The 19,236-nt window shown below is 40.4% G+C and overlaps 2 protein-coding genes and 1 long non-coding RNA gene across 5 annotated transcripts; 1 reads left to right on the forward strand and 2 right to left on the reverse strand.

Annotated features, from left to right (window-relative positions):
* Nucleotides 1-1,333: 1,333 nt before the first annotated feature.
* On the reverse strand, nucleotides 1,334-6,999 carry LOC137945474 (beta-galactosidase 5-like). Its single transcript, XM_068791372.1, has 19 exons — nucleotides 6,683-6,999; nucleotides 6,490-6,585; nucleotides 6,282-6,394; nucleotides 6,109-6,175; nucleotides 5,884-5,976; nucleotides 5,550-5,693; nucleotides 5,326-5,414; nucleotides 5,031-5,136; nucleotides 4,836-4,923; nucleotides 4,619-4,737; nucleotides 4,360-4,524; nucleotides 3,724-3,905; nucleotides 3,532-3,641; nucleotides 3,327-3,436; nucleotides 3,135-3,245; nucleotides 2,935-3,048; nucleotides 2,653-2,855; nucleotides 2,174-2,510; nucleotides 1,334-1,949 (listed from the first exon to the last, which is right to left on the reverse strand). The coding sequence occupies exons 1-19, from the start codon at nucleotides 6,845-6,847 to the stop codon at nucleotides 1,812-1,814; spliced, it is 2,550 nt and encodes an 849-aa protein (XP_068647473.1). The 5' UTR covers nucleotides 6,848-6,999; the 3' UTR covers nucleotides 1,334-1,811.
* Nucleotides 7,000-8,393: 1,394 nt separating this feature from the next.
* LOC137945476 (uncharacterized) lies at nucleotides 8,394-14,885 on the forward strand. Of its 3 annotated transcripts, none has more exons than XR_011111001.1 (8): nucleotides 8,394-8,739; nucleotides 8,817-8,897; nucleotides 8,989-9,225; nucleotides 9,671-9,810; nucleotides 14,020-14,151; nucleotides 14,249-14,315; nucleotides 14,582-14,677; nucleotides 14,772-14,885. It is a non-coding gene; the product is annotated as an uncharacterized lncRNA (long non-coding RNA). The 3 variants fall into 3 exon arrangements; XR_011111000.1 differs by having other exon boundaries at nucleotides 8,817-8,891; nucleotides 9,671-9,814; XR_011110999.1 differs by having other exon boundaries at nucleotides 8,817-8,891.
* Nucleotides 14,886-14,996: 111 nt separating this feature from the next.
* On the reverse strand, nucleotides 14,997-18,640 carry LOC137945475 (cytokinin dehydrogenase 5-like). The gene is made up of 5 exons (XM_068791373.1): nucleotides 17,523-18,640; nucleotides 17,322-17,449; nucleotides 16,653-16,931; nucleotides 15,987-16,249; nucleotides 14,997-15,616 (listed from the first exon to the last, which is right to left on the reverse strand). Exons 1-5 carry the CDS (start codon nucleotides 18,115-18,117, stop codon nucleotides 15,244-15,246), a joined length of 1,638 nt encoding a protein of 545 aa, XP_068647474.1. The 5' UTR covers nucleotides 18,118-18,640; the 3' UTR covers nucleotides 14,997-15,243.
* Nucleotides 18,641-19,236: the final 596 nt, after the last annotated feature.

Here is a 19,236-nt window from a genome sequence, read left to right on the forward strand (position 1 = left end):
TAAACTTGAGATTCTCCGAGTTAAACTTGTTAGCTCATGAGCCAACTCGTTAGCATAGAATTTTTATGAAAATACCTTTTACTCTAATTTCACTCGTCAATTCCCTCTTGAGTTGGTTGATAGTTGCTCTTAGTTCACTCAAACTTCAAGACGATTGATCGTTCAACCCTTTTGGGTCCTTCAACATCTAATGTTGTTGTTTACCAATAGATCAAATAATATTGATAGGGTGTTTACTCTTTCTTTTAGGTCTATTAAGGTGGTTATTATACATTCGTATGTTCTACTACAAAGTTTTGGACTCCTCTATGATAGCTTGCAGTTCAATGGTACTAAACTCATCACAATATTCTCTTTATTTATTTTTATAGTTTTAAATATAGATTTGTCATCAATATTAAATAATTGCAGTTAGTTTCCCATACTCGTCAAGTTCCTTTCTGTTTTTCCTTTTCCCCCTACCTGCTCACATCTTACATGTACAGTGGATTCCTAGAGGAGATTCACAGACGTTCGAGTTTTGCAATTGGTTTTTGCCAGGAAGAGATTTCCACTGTCGCTTATCTCGCATTGAATCTGCGGCAACCCATGAACGATAGAAAACGAAGCTCGTGGAGACCAACTATGCTTTGACAACGTTGAGGAAAAGAACAAAATGGTAGTTCCGTGTTCATGTTATGTCCAATCGCTAATGGCCTTGATGTTTAAAGTTCATCACTGTATCCTCTGGGTGTCAAATTATTTAGGCCTTTCTTCTCTGTAAAGAAGTGTATCAAACCTCTGCATTCCCTTTGGAACTTGTCGTTCAAAATGATTTTTTTTGTTCTCAAATGGTGGCAGTACATTGTGTTGGTAAAACCCCAGATAGGTCTCCTTCATTGCAGGTCACGAGAAGATGATTAACTCCATTCATGGAGAAGGCTGCCGAAGCATCTGATACCATTCATGGGTTCATTCATGGTGGGAGACCTGCAACCGTCCGAATGCTCGCTCCTATTCTTTGAAGCCGTTCAGATTACAAGTCAATAAAAATAAAATAGAATTAGAAGTTAGAGCCAGTGTTACCACTACCAGCATTAGCCATGGTTTGTCGACTCATTGGGTCAACTTGCGACTTAGGTGAGTTGTATGATCTCTTCGGATCTCTTCTTCTCCCCTTCGAGAGCTATTTCTGCTCTTCTTCTCGTGCCCTTAATTGTTTAGCAGCTTGTGATCAAGTATGGCAATCTGAGCACAAACTTCTTCCTGGTAGCAGAGTACACCCCCAGTGATGCCTGACACTTACTTTCTTAATCTGTTAATTAGTTGAAAATTACAATGATGGAAACCAATATGAAAGTAAATGATTCCTCGTTTTAGTTTCACGATCTTCAACACAAACACCCATACATCAACTCTCATTCACACTTTCTCATCTTCTGCAATAATACAGGGAAGATCATCACTTTTAATTTATTTAATGCAAGAAAAATGACAAACCAATCAACCAAAATGTGCATCACCCTGTATCTTCTGCCTTGTTCCTTCTCAGGTGCTCATCCTTGCTTAAAACTCGGGCACCAGAATCAAACAGGCTTTAACATAGGACCCACATTTGGACCCTGACCTATACTATTTTACAAATGCATTTACTCCCTGCTGAAAAGAATGAATGCATTATACATGTAATCAAACTCCACATCTACATTGTGACTGATACTCAGACGACATAACAGCTCTCCTATATACTACTTTTTCTCTTCTGCTTTTTTTACAGTTAAGCAAACCAATCCAGTAGATTATTGAGAAATCTCTGATTGCTTCATATGGTGTTAGCCTCTTGAATTTGGATCAATTGTACTGGAGCAAATTGCTTCCACAGCTACCCGCTTCATCACCTTAGGGCATGGATCCCCTCCAAAGTTGTTCATCGATATGGCTACAGAGCATCTTTGTTGTCCTACACACTTCTGTGAAAACACAGATAAGATCAGTCAGTAGACTCCCTTCATGTGTGCTGACTATGTCCACAAATGATAACTGAATGCAACTTCAAACGAACTTTCTTAAGTGAATGAATTCCTCAACACTTTACCTTCAACGGGTATAAACAAGCAAACAATGTCATGCATGCAAGCACAAGTGAATTGGCAAATACGGAAGTACACATAAATTAGAGAGATGAGAGAGGAACCTTCTCCAACACCGTGTATGAGTTCGAAGAATGACACACTCCCTGCTGGAAATTGCCACAAGTTCCTGAAGGTGTCCCGAAGCTAGCAAATTTAATGGAAGAGATGGTTTGTCCGGGAGAACAGTGCAAGTGCACCTTGGCATTGTGGACCTCTTCAGGTCTCCCGTAGCTCTCAATATGCCAATTCTTTAATGTGGGATGAAATTCCGAAACATCAGCGCAAACTGTTGAAACCGATCTTTTTACAAGGGTAATTTGTGACGCTTCCCCACCCAGTTCTTCAAAAACAACCAAAAGATTTCTATTTGGCTTCAACCAGGACCTTGGTACATGATACCTTAAAATAAAGCAAAAACAAGTTAGTAAGCAAAGAGAAACTGTTGATGTGTTTAAACTTTGCCAGCGAACAGGTTTATTATTTATTCATCAACAACTTGGAAACATGCAGAAGAAAGATCCTAACATGTCACTGTCCTTACCAGCGTTGAGTTGGTTTGCCACAGCCCAATTGGCACTTTGGTGCTCGGAAAGTTCCAGCATAACTACAGTCATTACAGTTACCGCTGGCCCATGCTGTCCAATATCTTCCAACACTTTGCCCATTGACCCATATTTGACCCTTGCCCATGCCATTCATGTCCAATGCCAATGGTTCATCTCCCTGAGGTGTATCAAAATACGCCTGTGGCACCAGATAGTAAGTTTTAATGCCAAAAAAAGTTACAACAGAAACAGATAGTTGGGAGTATACTGCAGATTACCTTGTACCATGTTAAAGGCTGCTGCTTTTGAGCAACGAATGACCCCTGCATCCACTCCACAGATGAAATGCCATCAGCAGAGATGAGATTCATGGCTTCACCCTTCAGACCAACCTGGATGGGAAAGTATACACAATTTCTCAATTGAATGAATGGTTGCTCTTTCCAAGGTAAAAATTAATTTTAAGCAGAATATGGACCTGGTAGAACCATTTCTGCCATGTCAAGTCCCTTTTCCCTTGGTCAAGACCATGCAGCACAACCGGACCTAGGACCCCGGTATTCCATGTCTCATAATGGGATCCAACATTCTTCATCCACCACAGGAACAACTTGAGAGTAAGTTACTTGACATAAATTTCACAGGTAGTTGAAATAGAAGAAACAGTTACCGGCAATCCAACCGCAACACTTAAAAGTGCAATTCTATTGGTTCCGGCCCGCAGCTTAACATCACCGGTATAAGTAAACCTTCGGTCCTCTCTACTACCATGGGCAGCCCCTATGATGACACATGCATAGCTATGTTAGATATAAAATTCACCTAAATAGGCTACAGATTTGACCAATGCTCTGCTGATCAACAGGTTCGCATACCTGAAAGTTCTCCATTGATGAAGACATGGAGAGCATGGCCTGCTGACTGTACAGTAAGTGAGGGAAGCTTCCCCCCTCGCAAGAATGGTTCAGATGGATTTATGTCAACACTGAAGGAGCACAAGGAAAACAATAGAGCATCAAAACAATCTAAGAATGAGAATTCCTTTAATAGGATTAGATGATTTTTACCTGGTCATATACCAAAGGTAATCACTTGTGTCACGAGTCACATTTATTTGCTCCAAGAGGCCAACAGCAGTTATCATAGAGTTGTCTCCAAGTGAAGATATATCCTCATCATATGTCTCCCATGAAAGTAGATTTGAGTTGCCAACAGAAACCATTTGCATCTGTGATGATTGGACCCCAACCTGCATTGGAACAGCCCATATTATGTTATAATGATGCATGTGCACATTAATCATTGTAGGCAAAACCCAGCTACTATTTGTCAGCTTTCTAGAACTAGTCCGGCAGAACAGATAATTACCTACAAAATTAATAAGACAACCCACAAAAAATGGTAACAGAATGTCATAATATTGCAAAGCTCAACATTTCCACAAAAGCTTTGAGAAAATGAATGCTAGCAAGTTTTGATTTCCTATTAAAGTCTTGGTTCTCTTTGCTGACTAAACTTATCAAGATTTATTTACTTATTAATCTATATGTTTGAATACAAAACTCTTCAACATTCAAATATCAGGGCCAGAGGTAACAGAGCTTGTACTTGTGAGGTTTAGACAAAAAATTGGCAGAAAGAATGAGCAACATACGCAAAACAAAATTGAAGATGATGGTAGATGCATGATTTATTTCACTTGCCTTGGCAGTGTTAAATACTACATTTCTGCAATCAGGAAGAATGCTGATTGACCATGGAGGAAGGTTGTAGTGCATGTTATTGAACATAACTCTTGCAGCAGATTGTGAATTAAAATTTGAAAGGAAAGCTGCACATCCTCCCGATCTAGAAGAGAAAACATGAGCCTGCAAACTCATTTTAATGAGTCAGTTCAGCACAGTCAAATCACCAAGTCATCAAAGACAAGAGGAAGACTCTGGTTCAAAAAGATTAAGAGACCTGTTGATAAGCTCCTAGGGAAGTAACAATTGGGTCAGCAGAAACCAGAGCATTCTCACAGAGCTTAATAGACTTATGGAGTTCCTTCAGATGCCCATATTTAGGTTGTCTGGGCAATCCTGCCAAGTTGATGAAGCAATTAGAAACTCTTAAAAAGGAATCCACATTAATTGAATATTGAAATGCACAGTCTATTGTGAAAAATGAGAACACATACCATATTCATCAAGTGGGGCATCATAGTCGTAGCTTGTTGTGATGAATGGTCCTCCAGCAGTGCGGCCAAAGTTAGTTCCACCATGATACTGTTTACGACAAGAACATCAAACTTCTAGTAATTGTTACATATAAAAGTCCCCTAAACCAAATACCCAGTCACGAGGACTTCAGAAAATTGGACAGCAGATCTCACCATGTAGTAGTTAACAAAGGATCCACCCTTTTGTATAAAGCGTGCAACAGCAAATGCCAAGTCTTCAACTGGGCGTTTGTGGATTGGACCACCAAATTCATTGAACCTTCAATAGAATATGAAGAAACAGGATTAGCCTTCACCTTCTAGCTCTAAAGTGGAAGACAAATACAATTCCACTACTTTTTGTAAAACAGAATGTGCACCCTAATATGAGTTTGGAAAATATCAGTTGAACTATTACAGACTGCCATATTGACATGATAAACTTTCAGAGATGAAAGGCTAAATTTACCAGCCACTCCAAGCCTCAGTCCACATCAGAGGCTTATAAGGTTTGTTGGGAGTAAAAGCATCACAGTAAAAACCGTTACAGGCATTAATCTGCGCCAAAATTTGAGGAAAAAAAAGGGGCAATTATAATTCACAAGGTATAAAGGTATACTCTGGAGAATTGATAATACAAGAAGCTACATGAGATTCTAGGGAAAAAATACAAATTTAGGTGGTAAAACTTACCACAGGATCTGGGGCGTCATCTTGCTTGCACATCACCCATGGGACCCCTGTATCCAATCCAACTGCCATCTTTGCAGCCCAATTCATATAAGCGTGCCCAGGAGCTCCAAAAACCTTTTCCTCCGCCCCGTATTCATTTTCAATCTGTGCACACAAAAGTGAAAATTTCCATCGATTCAATTATTTGAGCCAGTTGAAGATTTCATGTTTTGCGCTCCAAAAGAGTTTGCAGAGTAGTCCTAAGCACCCGCATAATTAGATTGATTTATATACTAGTACATCCTTATAAACCAGGATCTCTGGATGGAAATTAATAACCAACCAATTTTCGTACCTGAGAAAGAATGATAGGACCACCCTGGGTTTCAAACAGCTTTTCATCCTTCATCATCTGAACGATCTTTTGAGTAAAAGCTTGCATAGCCATCTAAAAACATGCACAAAAGCAAAAAGAAGAAAGGTTGTATATAAGCGAGGACAAATGTAAAAAAAATAAAAAATTCCGCTCATGAACTTTCCCTTCATTGCAAATATAGAGATATCAGGAGGAGAAAAAGACCTTGAATGGCTCATTATCTGTTCTGAAGCTGATTCCCGGAACGTACTTCAGCCACACAGGGAAACCACTAGAGAAGATGGCGGTAAAACAAGAAAAAAAGCTCATCAAATAAATATAAGCTTACAAGTGAGCAGATCTAGAGATATGTTATTCGGAAAAGTAAGTTAAAGTACCCGAAGTTCCATTCTCCGCAAATATAAGGTCCAATGCGCAAGTGAACAAGGAGCCCGGCTTTCTGAGCAGTCTTTAAGAACCGCACAATGTCATATCTCCCCTCGAAATTATACTAAAACACCCAAAAATATACTGAACATTAGATTACACTGCTAAAGCAAGAAGAAGGAAGCAGGAAGGTAAAACCAAGAAGAGAAATCAAAGTACATTGCCAGGAGAAGGCTCATGAACGTTCCAGAAAACGTATGTCTGTATGACATCCAGTCCTCCATCTTTAGCCTTCTGCATAAGGCCTTCCCACATCTACAAACCCCAGTTTAAACAGGGTGAGTGAAATACAGAACATGCAGTCTGTGAAAACTACGAAGCAAAGAGAGAGCAAAGCAGAGAGAGGAAATACTTCAGGGGTGCTTCTGGGATAGTGTATGGAACCCGAAATAAGAATTCTCCTATGTCCATTGATGGTTATGGACTTTCTGTCATAAGTCACGGTGCATTCAATCACCTGGAAGAAGAAAAGCAAGAGGAAGAACAAAGAAGGGGATGCAGAATTTTTGACACCCATTTTGCCTTTCTTCCTCCGTGGAGGGAAACTTGAACAGAAACTACAGATTGCTGCAGAGAGGAAACACCAAAAGAATTGTAGCAGTTTCTGGGTGGCCTTCTGACTCTTCTTTAGGCTTTAACCTGCTAGTCCAAGTGTCTTATATATAAAAGAAAAAAAAGTAAGAAGGGGAGAAACGCAGAGATTTAGAATCTCTGGAGTCGCTTTTAAATTGTTCGTTTTCTCTGCAATCGTTCACACTTTCTACTGTTGGTGGAACTTTGCTAAAAGCAACCCCAATTAACTCTGTCACCACTCATCTCTCACCAGACTCGTTTTAACTCCATTCACGTGGAGACCAAACTTAAAAAAAGCAAAATTCCCAAGTGAAAGGGAATTCACAAGTGCGATTAGTATCAATAGCCGTCATTTACAGTTGTAATAAATCAGCTCCAGGCAGCATCAGCGGCGGCGACAAGAGGGAAAAATAAAATGAAAGACAGAGACCCAAAATGGGATTTGGATGTTTGCGTTGCTTTTATTGCCCATGTGATACCTTATCTTTTTCTACATTTCCCCTGTCCAAAATCTATGCTTCTGCTCTGCACAGAGCCACAGATCCAATCTCGTGAAGAACATAAACCCAAAATTACAATAACGAAGACAAGCTGTCAAAGAAACCAATCAGAAATTTGTTTAATAAAAAATCAAGCAAGTGTCTTTGTTATGTGTCACGACTCACAAAGGCGGAAGAACCCTAAGACTCCGGGCTGGTCTGGTCCACGCTCGTGCCACTGACAACAGTCAACACCGCCACCCCATTAACCTTATCTTATGAAATTATTTTGTATACTTTATTTCATATATTTGACCATACTTAAAGTATGGAACCCGACGCCATCTTTAAGTATGCACGACAGAAACTGGTAGTGGCGATCCATCGGGCCCACATTTGTGTCCAATTGAAAGAGTTAGGGCGACATTGGTTGCGGCAGATCCGGTGTCTTTTGGGCTTCTACTCGCAGGAAACATGGGTAAGTGGGGTCTATCGCTGCAACGTTAGGAGATCAAAAGAGTTCGTTGGCAGGTGGAGGGTAAAAGAGTAAATTCCGACGGTGATTAAGAGGATATTTTTCGAATATGAAATGATACGATGTCCATTAATTATAAGGGCTGAGGAACCCTAAGAAAAAGGGTCACTGCTGGTGGATTGCCTTCACCGGACCAATGGCGGTAGTGTCGGCAGAGCGAGTGGGAGTGGGACCCATTATGATGATTGCATGTGGGGTACCCCTCCCATCCCAGTTTTAATAACTGTTTCTGGGAATCTACCCACGCGGTTTTATTGTTTTTCAAATCGCCCTAAAAACCTAAATTTTCACCATCTCCGTTCCGTCCCGTTTACGTCGGTGGCGGGAAATTACAGAGATTCGCCTCGTTTCCCAAATTTCCGTCTTCGCGCCATCGATGGCTCTTGCATCTCTTCTGTGAGAGGATCCTCAGACGCGTCTCATCTTCCGGTTCCCTCCCGTACTGCAAAAAACGAAAAAAAGTACGGAGAGACGGAAGGTGCGTTGGAAATCAAAAGCCAGGAAGGGGTAGCTGCTTAACGGGTGATGGCTAATGGCTCCCGTTTGGATTGGCCACCTACATACACGGGAAGCCGGTGTATGCCCTCCCCTTTCCACCGACATGGACATTTGAGGCCAGAAGATTTAAAAGAGCCCTAATGTGGATCCGAAAAGGTTTTCATCTTTTGGTGATAAAGTGGATCGTTTATTGAACGAATGAATGAATTCTATGTCTTCTTTTACACACCGAATCTGAGGAGAAACAGTTATATAATTGTATGGGATCGCTGGAGTTCGTTTACACAGATCCAACGATCGCTCCAAGGCTCTTAAATGGACGAGGTAAGCGTGGCATAGAAAGTTTAGTTTCAATTTACGTTCCTCTTTCGAGTAGTTGCATTAAGTAAATGATGTAACAGGGAAACTTCTAGGAATCATCTTAATTCTCGATGGAGGAGGAGACATCAGACAGCAGAGGGACCTCTTCATAACTCGTAACCGTTACCTCTCCTTTCCCCTTTCTCTGTCTAATCACTAATTGGAATTATTAGACCTCACACAGCTAACGCTCCTTTAATGATGCGATGGCAGGACTCGCGCAAGCCATATCTCACACTCCCGGTGAAAAGGATCAGTGGTTTGTATTCTAATTTTGATTGAGGAATTTCTTCGAACAGAAAGAAAACGAATGCAGAAAGGGTGAAATCATGTTCTGTCGGCGAGGAAGCATTACGATTTAGTCTGCTGCAAGCACAGCATACAGAAGACCGAAATCATGATACCCACCAATCCTTTTGGTCGAATTGCCGCGTTATACCCTAACAACAGGTATTAACACGCTCCACATGAGTAAGATAAAGTAGACAATTCGATCAAATTAGCTGCTGAAAGATAAAACTAGAAGATTAAGGAGGGATTAAATACTGTAACACGATTCCATGAGGTGAAATGGGGGGAAGCATAACTCCATGTGAAACCATGATAGAGATGGAGGAAGAGATGAGCAAAAAGGAGACAATAGGAACCTCAGCGTGATGGGCGTCCTAAATCACAATCCCATGCGGATGTGGCCTTCATTCTTCAATGCCCATTGCTTCCACCCCTCATCATCTCTTTTCTGCATCCCTTCTCTCTCTCCAACTACCCATATTGTTGCATCACTTTACTAGCATAGAAACTCAAGATAGACAAACATCATCATGTATCAGTCTTGCATGCCGAACCTTTCTTTTGTCTAAGAGTTTGTATAATCTGAAATTCTTGTCTTTCCCAGAGATCTGATGCCATATGTATAATTCCATCGCCGTCGATCAGTTTTGTCGGTGAAGAGATGCAATTGTTGAGACTCAGTACCCATCTTTGCTTGACACGAGTATCTCTTGCCCATCTCATCCTCTGTTGGATCCTAGCAAGGTGGGTATGTGTTATTTTCTGTCTCAAAGTCTTTGAGTAATGAATTGAATTATTGATGATCATCTCATTCTTGGATAATATTTAAGTTTTTTTCTGTCATTCTCATCCATCTACATCAGCTCACTGGTATCACTCTGCCTTGGTGCTCACCTATTATTCATCCTTCACCATCACATACCCACCTTGCTTTTATGTCTGAAGAGTGACCCTCACTGATGTCACTACAGGGCCTATCCATGCATAAAGTTTTATGACAGACATAGAGTATCCATAGTAGGACTCTTCGTTTTTTCTTTATCATTAGCATAAATTCTGATATGTTTGGGATTAAATTCTCTACGTTGCTTTTCTTTCCCTTCTTCTCGCAACTCGTATGCCTTACAGTTTGGTGTTTTACTCCCTTAATGTTGTTCCATTTTAACGATTCTCTCATGATTTTTTTCAGTTGTCTAGATTCACTCTTATCAACCATCTATTTTCATAGAATATACGAAATTATAAAACCATCAGTAAGGCTATTAAAAAATATTTTAAACTACCTTGGAGTTTAGGCCTCAAATCAAGTCAGACCTGGATCAAAATCTTGTTTAGGTATGTTTCAAATCTATCAAATTCAGGTTGGACCCCACCCTTTACAAACTCTTATGGAGTTTGTTCAAGCTTGCCAACAACAGGTCTGGCCCAAGTTCCGATCAAATTTAGGTTTGGTTGTCTTATGTAAATAAAAATAATTGTTATGCACATAGATGATTCATCAAAGCATGCCACTGAAAAATAAAAATAAAATAATATTAAGAATAAAATAACATGGTATTCATTGATACTTAACAGCATCAATTATACTAAATCATGTAAATCTTTTTTAGAATTATTTTCAATTTGTTGATTCCAGTTCAGCCTTTCTTGGACAATATAGAACATGTTCGAGACTTTTATTTATAGGTAGGGGTGTAAATGATATATAAACGGAATGAAATAAGTTATTCTATATATAAGTGAACTTATATCTGGTATATTGATATGCAATATCATCAGTATATAGAATAAATTGTTCTATATATTATTTATTTAATGAATAGTAGAATGGGCTATTGTGTAAATAAAATGAAATAATAAAAAAATGACTTAAAAATTATAAATTATAAAGAATTTAAAAAATTACATTATTATAATACCCATATGCCTAAGAAAAAAGATGTTGTCACTGCCAGTAATTTCAAACCCATTAGTTAGCAATCTAGTGGTCTACAAGCATATTGCTGAGGTATTTGCTTCAAGATTGAAGACGGTAATTCCAGGAAAGTGGCTTCATGGGTGGTAGGCACACAATTCAATTGACTCAACATTAATGATATATAAGCTGATAGACTCATGCCAGTGCAATGGGAAGCAAGGTGTTTGGTCAAGAAAATTGGCAATTTCTAGATTTTATACTTCTAGGCTTTAGCAGCAGATGGGGAAGATGGATTAACAATCGTATCTCCTTAGCCTTATTCTTCGTTCTTGTTATTAACTCAACTAACGATTTTTTCAAAAATTCTAGGAGGCTCATACAACAAGTCCCTTTATCTCCTCTTCTATTCAATATAATAAGTGAAGCTCTGTGCTCACTTCTCCAAATGACATAACAAAATAGTTGGCTAGTCGGATTCAACCCATGAGAATGAAATCTTTTGTGTCCCTTCATTATAATTTACAGATGATACTATTTATTTCAGTGAGGGGGAGAAGATCGAATTATCAACATTAAAGCTCTAATGGCTCTACATCAATGTATCTTAGAGCAAAGAACAAATTGGATTTTTTTTTTTGGCATACTAGATATATATCTCAATTCTGAACAAGCGCAACAAATACAAACAAGCTTAGCATATAGCAGTGACAATCTCTTGTCGTTCCATTTGGGCTTGCTTCTATGTATTGGTTGTCCAACCTAACACTTTTAGATTCCAATTTTAAAGATTTGAGAGAAGGTTGACTTCGTGGAAAGGGTGGTTGCTCTCCCAAGTGAAACTACTTCTTGTGAGACTTTAAAATCACTAATTTTCTCTTTTGTTTAGTCTTAATAAGTATAGTAGCCAAGTTAAAGTAATGCAAATAAAACTTTTGTTATATGGATCTTAAGAAATGTTTTGTTAACCCAGGGATGAGATGCTGATAGTTTGTCAAAGAAAAAAGTTTGGTGGGTTAGGCATGAAAGATGTAAAATCAATGAACCTCAACTTCTTAACAAAATAGGTGTAAGTGATATATACTGTACCTTGTGTGGTATTATACATTTTGTTATCTATGACATTTGTAATGGCCAAATGTACTAAAAGGAATGCCTCCTCTTCTAAGTGATATATACTGTACCTTGTGTGGTATAATGTCTTTTGTTTGAATCCCAATGGGTGATAGGAATAGGAGTACTTAACACCAGAGTGAGAACCAATCATAAAGGTATTTAAACAAATGGGTATAATATTTAATTTGTGGGCTATCATATGAAGCTAGGATATGGTAGATAAAACAAAAAGAGTTTTAACAGTTTAGTTTTTGTTTAATTTTACTTAATGTTTATAAAACAGAAGCTGGTTTCAATAATAAAGCTAAGACGTGGACTCATTATTATCTTCCTTCATTGTTTCTCACATTTTTTTCAATAAATTTCTCTCTTGTTCTTACTTCTACATTTCTTTCATTATTGTTTTCTTTTCTTCTACCTACCTTCTTCCTTTTAAATGCCACAACTAATGAACTATTTAAGATGATTGATTCCTCCTTTTATCTCTATGCTATTTAAGACATTGAAAAACCATCTTAGCATTGTATGATGTTTATTAGCTCTTCCCTCATAGGGTCCTATAATGAGCTAACTAACATCAATGGGAACAAAGGGTGTTCATCTCTTTTTCAACAAAGTTGCTTTAAGAGGAACCAAGACCATTTTGCTATCCTCTTGATTGAAATCTAGCAATTGATATTTTATATAGTATTAAAAATTATATTTTTTTCTCTTTCCTTAAAGAAAAAATTCAGGATGTATGATTTTATAATTGTTTTATCCCTATGTGTGTGTATATATATATAGATAGATAGATAGATAGATAGATAGATAGATAGAGAGAGATAGAGAAAGAGAGAGAGAGTTGGTTGGCGCAAAAGCAAAGAGTTGAAAAAAAACAAGCAATTCAATTGAAATATGAGGGGCAGAAATCCTTTCATCACTCACACCCTTCTCCTTCCTCCATTTAGGTAATACAGGAAGGACTCCCGTTTGAAGTTACCCCCCAAATTTAACCATACATAAACTCGCCTAATTTGTTCGTATTGACTTAGTTGAGTCCCAAGTCAACTCATCAAAATTTCCAATTTTAACAGGGCCTTTTTCGAGACCATGGAAAAGAAAAAAAAAAAAAAAAGAGGTGAGAAAGTGATTTTTTGTTGTTTGGTAGTAGAGAATCATGGAGAGAAATGTGGTTTATCTGCTAGTTATAATCTTTTTCATCTTGAAATGATGGATTTCAAAGAGAAAGGAAAAGAAATAGAAAAGGGTAGAGAAAATTTTATCAAGCTCTTAAACAAATTGCCTTAGTTTGTGTTGACAGACATTGTCATCTCCAACTTTGTTTCCTCTCTCAACGAGCATCGGACATTTTTTTGTCTCCAACTCTCTTTCCTCTATTAGCGAGTTTGAAGCACTCACAAAAAAATGATCGACATTTTTTTAGTTCTTAGGCTTTATATAAGTTTAATTATTATAAAATTTAAAAAATATTAATTTAATTTTTTCTTTTTTCCTTGTATGTCCAAACAAGAGAAACTATGTTTTCCTTTTGTTTTCTCTCTTATTTTCCATAGCATCAAGAGAAAAGAAATTTCTTTTCTTTCCACTTTCTGTGTTCTGAACACGCTAAATAGAATTAAGACGCAATCAAAAGAAGCATTAATATAAGTGTCACTTAACAAAGCATGAAAGAGAAACACTCGTTTGGAGAGAATGACGTATGAAAAGGGCTATTTGCAAACAGAATAAGACTAATGTAACATCATTAAAATGGGCCATCAGTCAAATAGATATCCCTGGACTGGGCTGTAGTATTCTGCAACTAGAGAAAGGCCCAAATTCAGCTCAAATCGTCAGTAAGCGTTCTTTTAAGAGTAGTGTGGGTCAACTCTTAAGCCCAATCACGTCAGATAACAACTTTTAAAATTTTATGCAAGCAGATATTCATACCACCGCCGCCAAGACGCAGACATATAGTCGAGAGGAGCACACAACAACAGCTCATCTAAAGAACAAGAAGCTGGAGCACGCAAGAGGGGGATCAGGATGGAGTGCATACCAAACTTAGGCAGGTAAAAGAATCAGATGACTTCGGCGGGAATAAAAATAACTTCCGGCTTCAAATGGTCAAATAATATGGAACAATTATTGATCGTCTTTGCTTGGCAGATTCTTCGAGCAAATTCTGTTCATTCGGAGTAACGCAACGCAACGCAACGCAATCTATCCGATAATGGTAAGCCTGAATCTCGTCCGCGTTTCGTGTCGATTTGCATTAAGAGGAGTTTCACAGCCCCCGCCAAACCCTCTCGTGATTGGCAATAACCAAATCATACTTTTCTCATTTGAAATAAGAATTTGATCGTCTCAGGTTTGAATCTCCAACTTTTCTGCATGCATTCCATCCAGTCTCAGCTACTGTCGCATGCCAACAATAGTTTATTCACGCTTCAATTCGTTCAGACCTAACTTACGTGTTGTGTTCTCCTTCCCCTTTTCCAGTTTTCGTGCAACTGGATTTGTCCAACCTCTCGTCTTCAACTAGATACACTGATTATTGAGACGAAGCTGGCTGGTTATACGCGTGAACTTTCACAGGCAAGATGCGTCGTCAACTCTTTCTTCTGACGTTTTTGAGTTACAATTTCACGTTTTCAACTTATAATATTTTAGCACGCTACTTGAAATGCAGTTTTTGGTCGCTACCCGGTTGGCTATGTTCATCTTCAGCAGAACAAAAAAAAAAAAAAAAAACACAAAGAATCGATGGGTGCGCGGCGCCTCCACCCGGTAACCTGTTTGTCAAAATGCTTAGCCTATGCTGCTCTTCTCATGGCATGTTTTGCTTGAAATAAATAACTGTGATAATAAGATGGAACGACCTATACAATATTGAACTTACATAGTAATCATTTAATGCCCCAATTTATTGGAGCTTAAGTTGCAAATGTGGGTGAAAAATATTTAGTAACTGTAGATCTTCTGGAGGGCGCGGCCATCTGTTATATCAGTGAAGACGAGGGTGCCCTGTGCAGCCCTCCAAGAGCAACGTTTCTCTTTGACGTCCATCATGAATGTTTTCTGGTTCTTGTTCTGCTAGCTTCTGCTGTACAATATAGTATATAGGTATGCTGGATTCTATTATCAACACTTCTGATGGCTTCTCACAACTGTATTACTTCTCCGGGTTTATGGAAGGAGAGGGAAGAAGATGAACGGTAAGAGAGATAGGAGGGTGAGAAGATCCGTTGGCCTGTGGCGAGAATTCCCTTTGGATCGAACTCTATCTTCCTCTTGAGAAAGGTGTCCCATTTAGGGCCGAAGTGATGTTCCCACTCGCTTTGGGTGGTATAGTGAGGGAGGTACTGTTTCACATGAATGCCGGCCTTGTCGCAGAAGGCGAGGATCTCCTGGTTTTGACGGCTGAGATAATCTAGGGTTTGGGTTTCGTCCCCGGAGGATAAGGCTGATCGAAGCAGAGCCACAAGGTAGAAGATATCCTCGTCGGGTGTAACAGCCGAGCTTCTCTCGTCCCACCTGCCATAACCAACAAAATGACGACAACATCTTAGATTCTTTTCTTTCCATTTCTGTAGGAAAGCTGCGAGGTCCCACTCAGTTCTACTGATATGCCAACCATCTCGTCTTTTCTGCTCGGAGGTCCTCGCTTACATGTGACCAAGTTGTGGACACTCCCAAGGTGGGTTCCATTCCTCCACCGTGAATGATTTCACGGTATATGATTTTCATCATTTTCTTCCATCGTCATCCTTATTATTCCCGTTATAAGAAAAAAAAAAAAAAACATCCAGCTTCTCTGTGATTTTCTCCCTTCGGTGAGTGAAAGGGTCTACCACATGGAAAGCACAGGATTCATTGCACAGAAGAGTACAAGTGAGGTTCTTACTTGTTTTTGTTCATGGGGTAGATGAGGATGGGTCCACTGGTCTTGTTTCCCAGAATGCCTTTGAAGACTCCGGCGTCGAAATCAGCAATTCTCGACTTGGGGACGAAGAGGTTGAGCCAAGGGTGGGGAACATCCCACAGCCCCTTGGCTCGGAGCTTGAGCTCGGCGCTGTGCACCCGGTCCAGGAAATCCACGTAGGGAAGATCCGTGGTGAAAACTGAAGCCGGAATGAAGTTCAGTTTCTTGAGCAATGCTTCCACTTCCTGCAAAGCAGAGAAATTCCCATTTTTAATAATCACCAGCATTATCGTATTTCAAAAACTCTTTCAAGGTTGCCCAACACGAAAGTGCGCTTCCACTTTTAAAATAGGGTGAGAGATCCTATCTGCTTAACTAGAGTGAATCTGTGATCATTTTTATTAGCAACACCCATTTATTTTTATGGTCGACGGCATTAATCTAGTCGAATCTGTTCCTCCAAAATAAAATGAAACGAGGAACAATTTCATCTTCCCCATGTGATGACTGCGTCATACATTTCCAAAGCAGTTGCTCTGTTTTTCTAAAAGAAAATGATTTGGGTACACCAAAGGGACTATAATCCTAATGCGAATAGGAGAATTTCTTTTTCCAAAATGAAAAAAAAAAAAAAAAACAAAGGCAAACCTGATCGACGGTTTTTGCAGAGGCATCGTTGTAGTTTTTGGTGATTTCCAGGCAGTAGAGAACGCCGCTACCAGTGACTCCAAGCGAGCTTACCTTAACAGGATTGCGAGGGGAGAAGAAGGACGATCTCCAATTATTGGTGAGGCCTTGCTCCACAATAACAAAGCCTTCAACGTAGTCGAACCTGTTGCTGGCGGGCTCATCTTGCAGGGAGATGAGATGCTCTTGGTCTCTAGTAAACGTGGAGAAATCGGAGTAAAGTACCCGGATCCACCTCACCTGCGGCGGAACCAAACAAAAGAACACCAGAAGGGTTGAAGACCCACACGCGATAGAAAGAGAAAGACGTATCAAACCCAAAAAGCCTGCAGCGAAAAGCTGATGGACCCAGGTAGTGTTAGACAAATTGGGTCGAATAATCGTCTCCTGTCCTATGCTGGGTCTACCTCAAACAGTTCTTTCTGGGAGAGGCCGTGAGGGATCATCAATGCCGGGGAAAATTTCAAACACAGGGCAAAGAGATGTTCCCATCCAAGAAGCCAGCAAGAAAGGAAGATGATACATAATTAATCTAGCTTTTCTCTGTTTTTGTTTTCTGTTGTTCCTCTCACTGGGAACTGAAACAAATGGAGGTATATGGGAAGAAAATGGAACTAAGTTCTACCGTACCCTTTCCGGAGCCGGTTCCAGAGTGATTCTAGCGCGAGTAATAATCCCAAACTGTCCTAAACCGCCAAGGACAGCATGGAAAAGCTCTGCGTTTTGCACTTTTGAGCATGTCATTAGGTCGCCTTTGCCTGAAAATGTAGAAGAAATGAGAAAGAAGCAGCAGAAAGGCTAACGTGGGAGACTTTGTTGTAAGAAAATCACCTGTAACAACATCAAGTTCGTGTACATTGCTGATCTGAGGGCCATGGTTGAATGCCTGGCCGCTGATTCCCGCGTTAGATAGAGTCCCACCCACCGAGAGGTAGAGGTAATCCGTCCAGGATTTTGGCGCAAGCCCATGTTCGAGGGTAGACTTCAACACGTCTATCCATAGCTCACCGCCCCAAACGTCCGCGTAGAATTCCTTGTGTCGTTTCGAATTCGACGTCGGCAGCAGGCCGACGGTGACCAGGCGGTTTTCTTTCTTCATGCGGCTCATCTCGATGACGACACCATGGCCAGTCTGAGCCTGGCCGTTAATTGAATGACCGTGGCCCCTCGCCGAGACCGTGAACCCGCGATTCGAGCCGTAAGAGGACAGCACCAATGTCACCACGTCTTGAACAGAAGCAGGCTGAAGGACGGCAAGTGGCTTAGTCCGGATGAGGCCGCCGAAATCGAGAGAGGCGGCCTCGACGTCTGCGGAGTCAATGGTGAGGTGGCCCTGCACACCCAGATGAAGCACTTCGGACGGCAGTCCGACAGTGGAGATGAGACGACAGATTGCTATTACGAGAAGGAGATGCTGAGAAGCCATTTCTTCTAAAGAGGCCGGAAGGGATGGCTCTCTATGAAGATATTAAATGTATTTATAGACGAGGTAGGGTAACTGAAACCAAAACGAAAACCGGAAAGTAAGGGAGAGAGACGACGGAAGCTATCGGAGAGGTCGAAAGCAGCGGATCTTCTGTGAAACTTCTTGAGCGAAACAAAATCTTGTGGCAGCAGCGTGGGAACTCGTGGTGCTAACGTAAGCCGGATTGCGCTTTAAAGATCTCCTACGCAACATGCACAGATTCGTCCGCTCTGCTTTTTCACGTCCCGCCCGGCCTCAAAGATTTCCGAGGGAGAGAGAAAACTCAGAATTACAGAAGATAGATTCCGAATTACACCGTCTACCAACACAGCGTATGGGCTGCTCGCTCGAATTTGAGCCTGGACAGAGAGAGAGACGAGAAGAAGGAAAAGGACAGGATTATGGCTAGCAAAACCCTGAAAGGAGGGAAAGCAGAGGAGGGAAAGAGAGAGGAATCCGTGCGGCAGATAAGAGATGGGCGGAAGGGCGGAGCAGCGGCGACGACGGTCTGTTTTCTGTCTAGGATTTCCAGAACAGCATGGTTCGACATTTATAGAACAAAGATCTTTTAAGCCACGTGGACATCACGTGCGAGATCAGTCTTGACACGTGTAAGTGGGGACCACAACAAACGTGGGACCCGGCAGCCGATACGGCGAATCGATGTGGGGACGTGAGCTAACTCAAGGGAAGGTTCACGTGGCTGCCTTTTCATGGCCGGAAAATCGGAAAGCGATGTAAACCCAACCATCCCCAACTCTCCTCTCTTCCCCTTACACAGATTCTCTCCGTTTTCCATTGCTCCCTCTCCTCGGCGTCATCAAACCTCAATATTCTCCCTAAATCTTTGATCCCCAAAACCCAGTAATCGGTTTCTCGTCTGTCTCTCTCCTTTTGAGCTTAAAAAAAAAAAACGTCTTTGTTTCTCGTTTTTGATAATCGAACCTCATAAGCTCTCATGTCATGCAAATTAATTTACAGCAGTCTCCCGTCTTTTTCATGCTTTTAAGTCTCGGAACACTGCAAGCTACTGGACCTTTCTTCAATTATCAAGAAATTAATGAAACAGATTTTATTATA

The sequence above is a fragment of the Aristolochia californica genome, unplaced genomic scaffold (assembly GCF_029961685.1).
Source record: "Aristolochia californica isolate CCGP_79_NKW_82.1479 unplaced genomic scaffold, dmAriCali1.0.hap1 SCAF_12, whole genome shotgun sequence".
Lineage (NCBI taxonomy): Eukaryota > Viridiplantae > Streptophyta > Magnoliopsida > Piperales > Aristolochiaceae > Aristolochia > Aristolochia californica.

What these genes read in the sequence shown, in the direction of transcription:
- LOC137945474 (XM_068791372.1), bottom strand. Translation starts at nt 6,847, where the DNA reads ATGGGTGTCAAAAATTCTGCATCCCCTTCTTTGTTCTTCCTCTTGCTT. An exon ending in ATGACGCCCCAGATCCTGTG is followed by an intron (nt 5,415 to 5,549) that starts GTAAGTTTTACC and finishes ATTTTGGCGCAG; the next exon opens with ATTAATGCCTGTAACGGTTT. An exon ending in TAGTATTTAACACTGCCAAG is followed by an intron (nt 3,906 to 4,359) that starts GCAAGTGAAATA and finishes GTTCCAATGCAG; the next exon opens with GTTGGGGTCCAATCATCACA.
- LOC137945475 (XM_068791373.1), bottom strand. Translation starts at nt 18,117, where the DNA reads ATGGCTTCTCAGCATCTCCTTCTCGTAATAGCAATCTGTCGTCTCATC. An exon ending in CGAACTTGATGTTGTTACAG is followed by an intron (nt 17,450 to 17,522) that starts GTGATTTTCTTA and finishes CTACATTTTCAG; the next exon opens with GCAAAGGCGACCTAATGACA. An exon ending in CTGCAAAAACCGTCGATCAG is followed by an intron (nt 16,250 to 16,652) that starts GTTTGCCTTTGT and finishes TCTGCTTTGCAG; the next exon opens with GAAGTGGAAGCATTGCTCAA.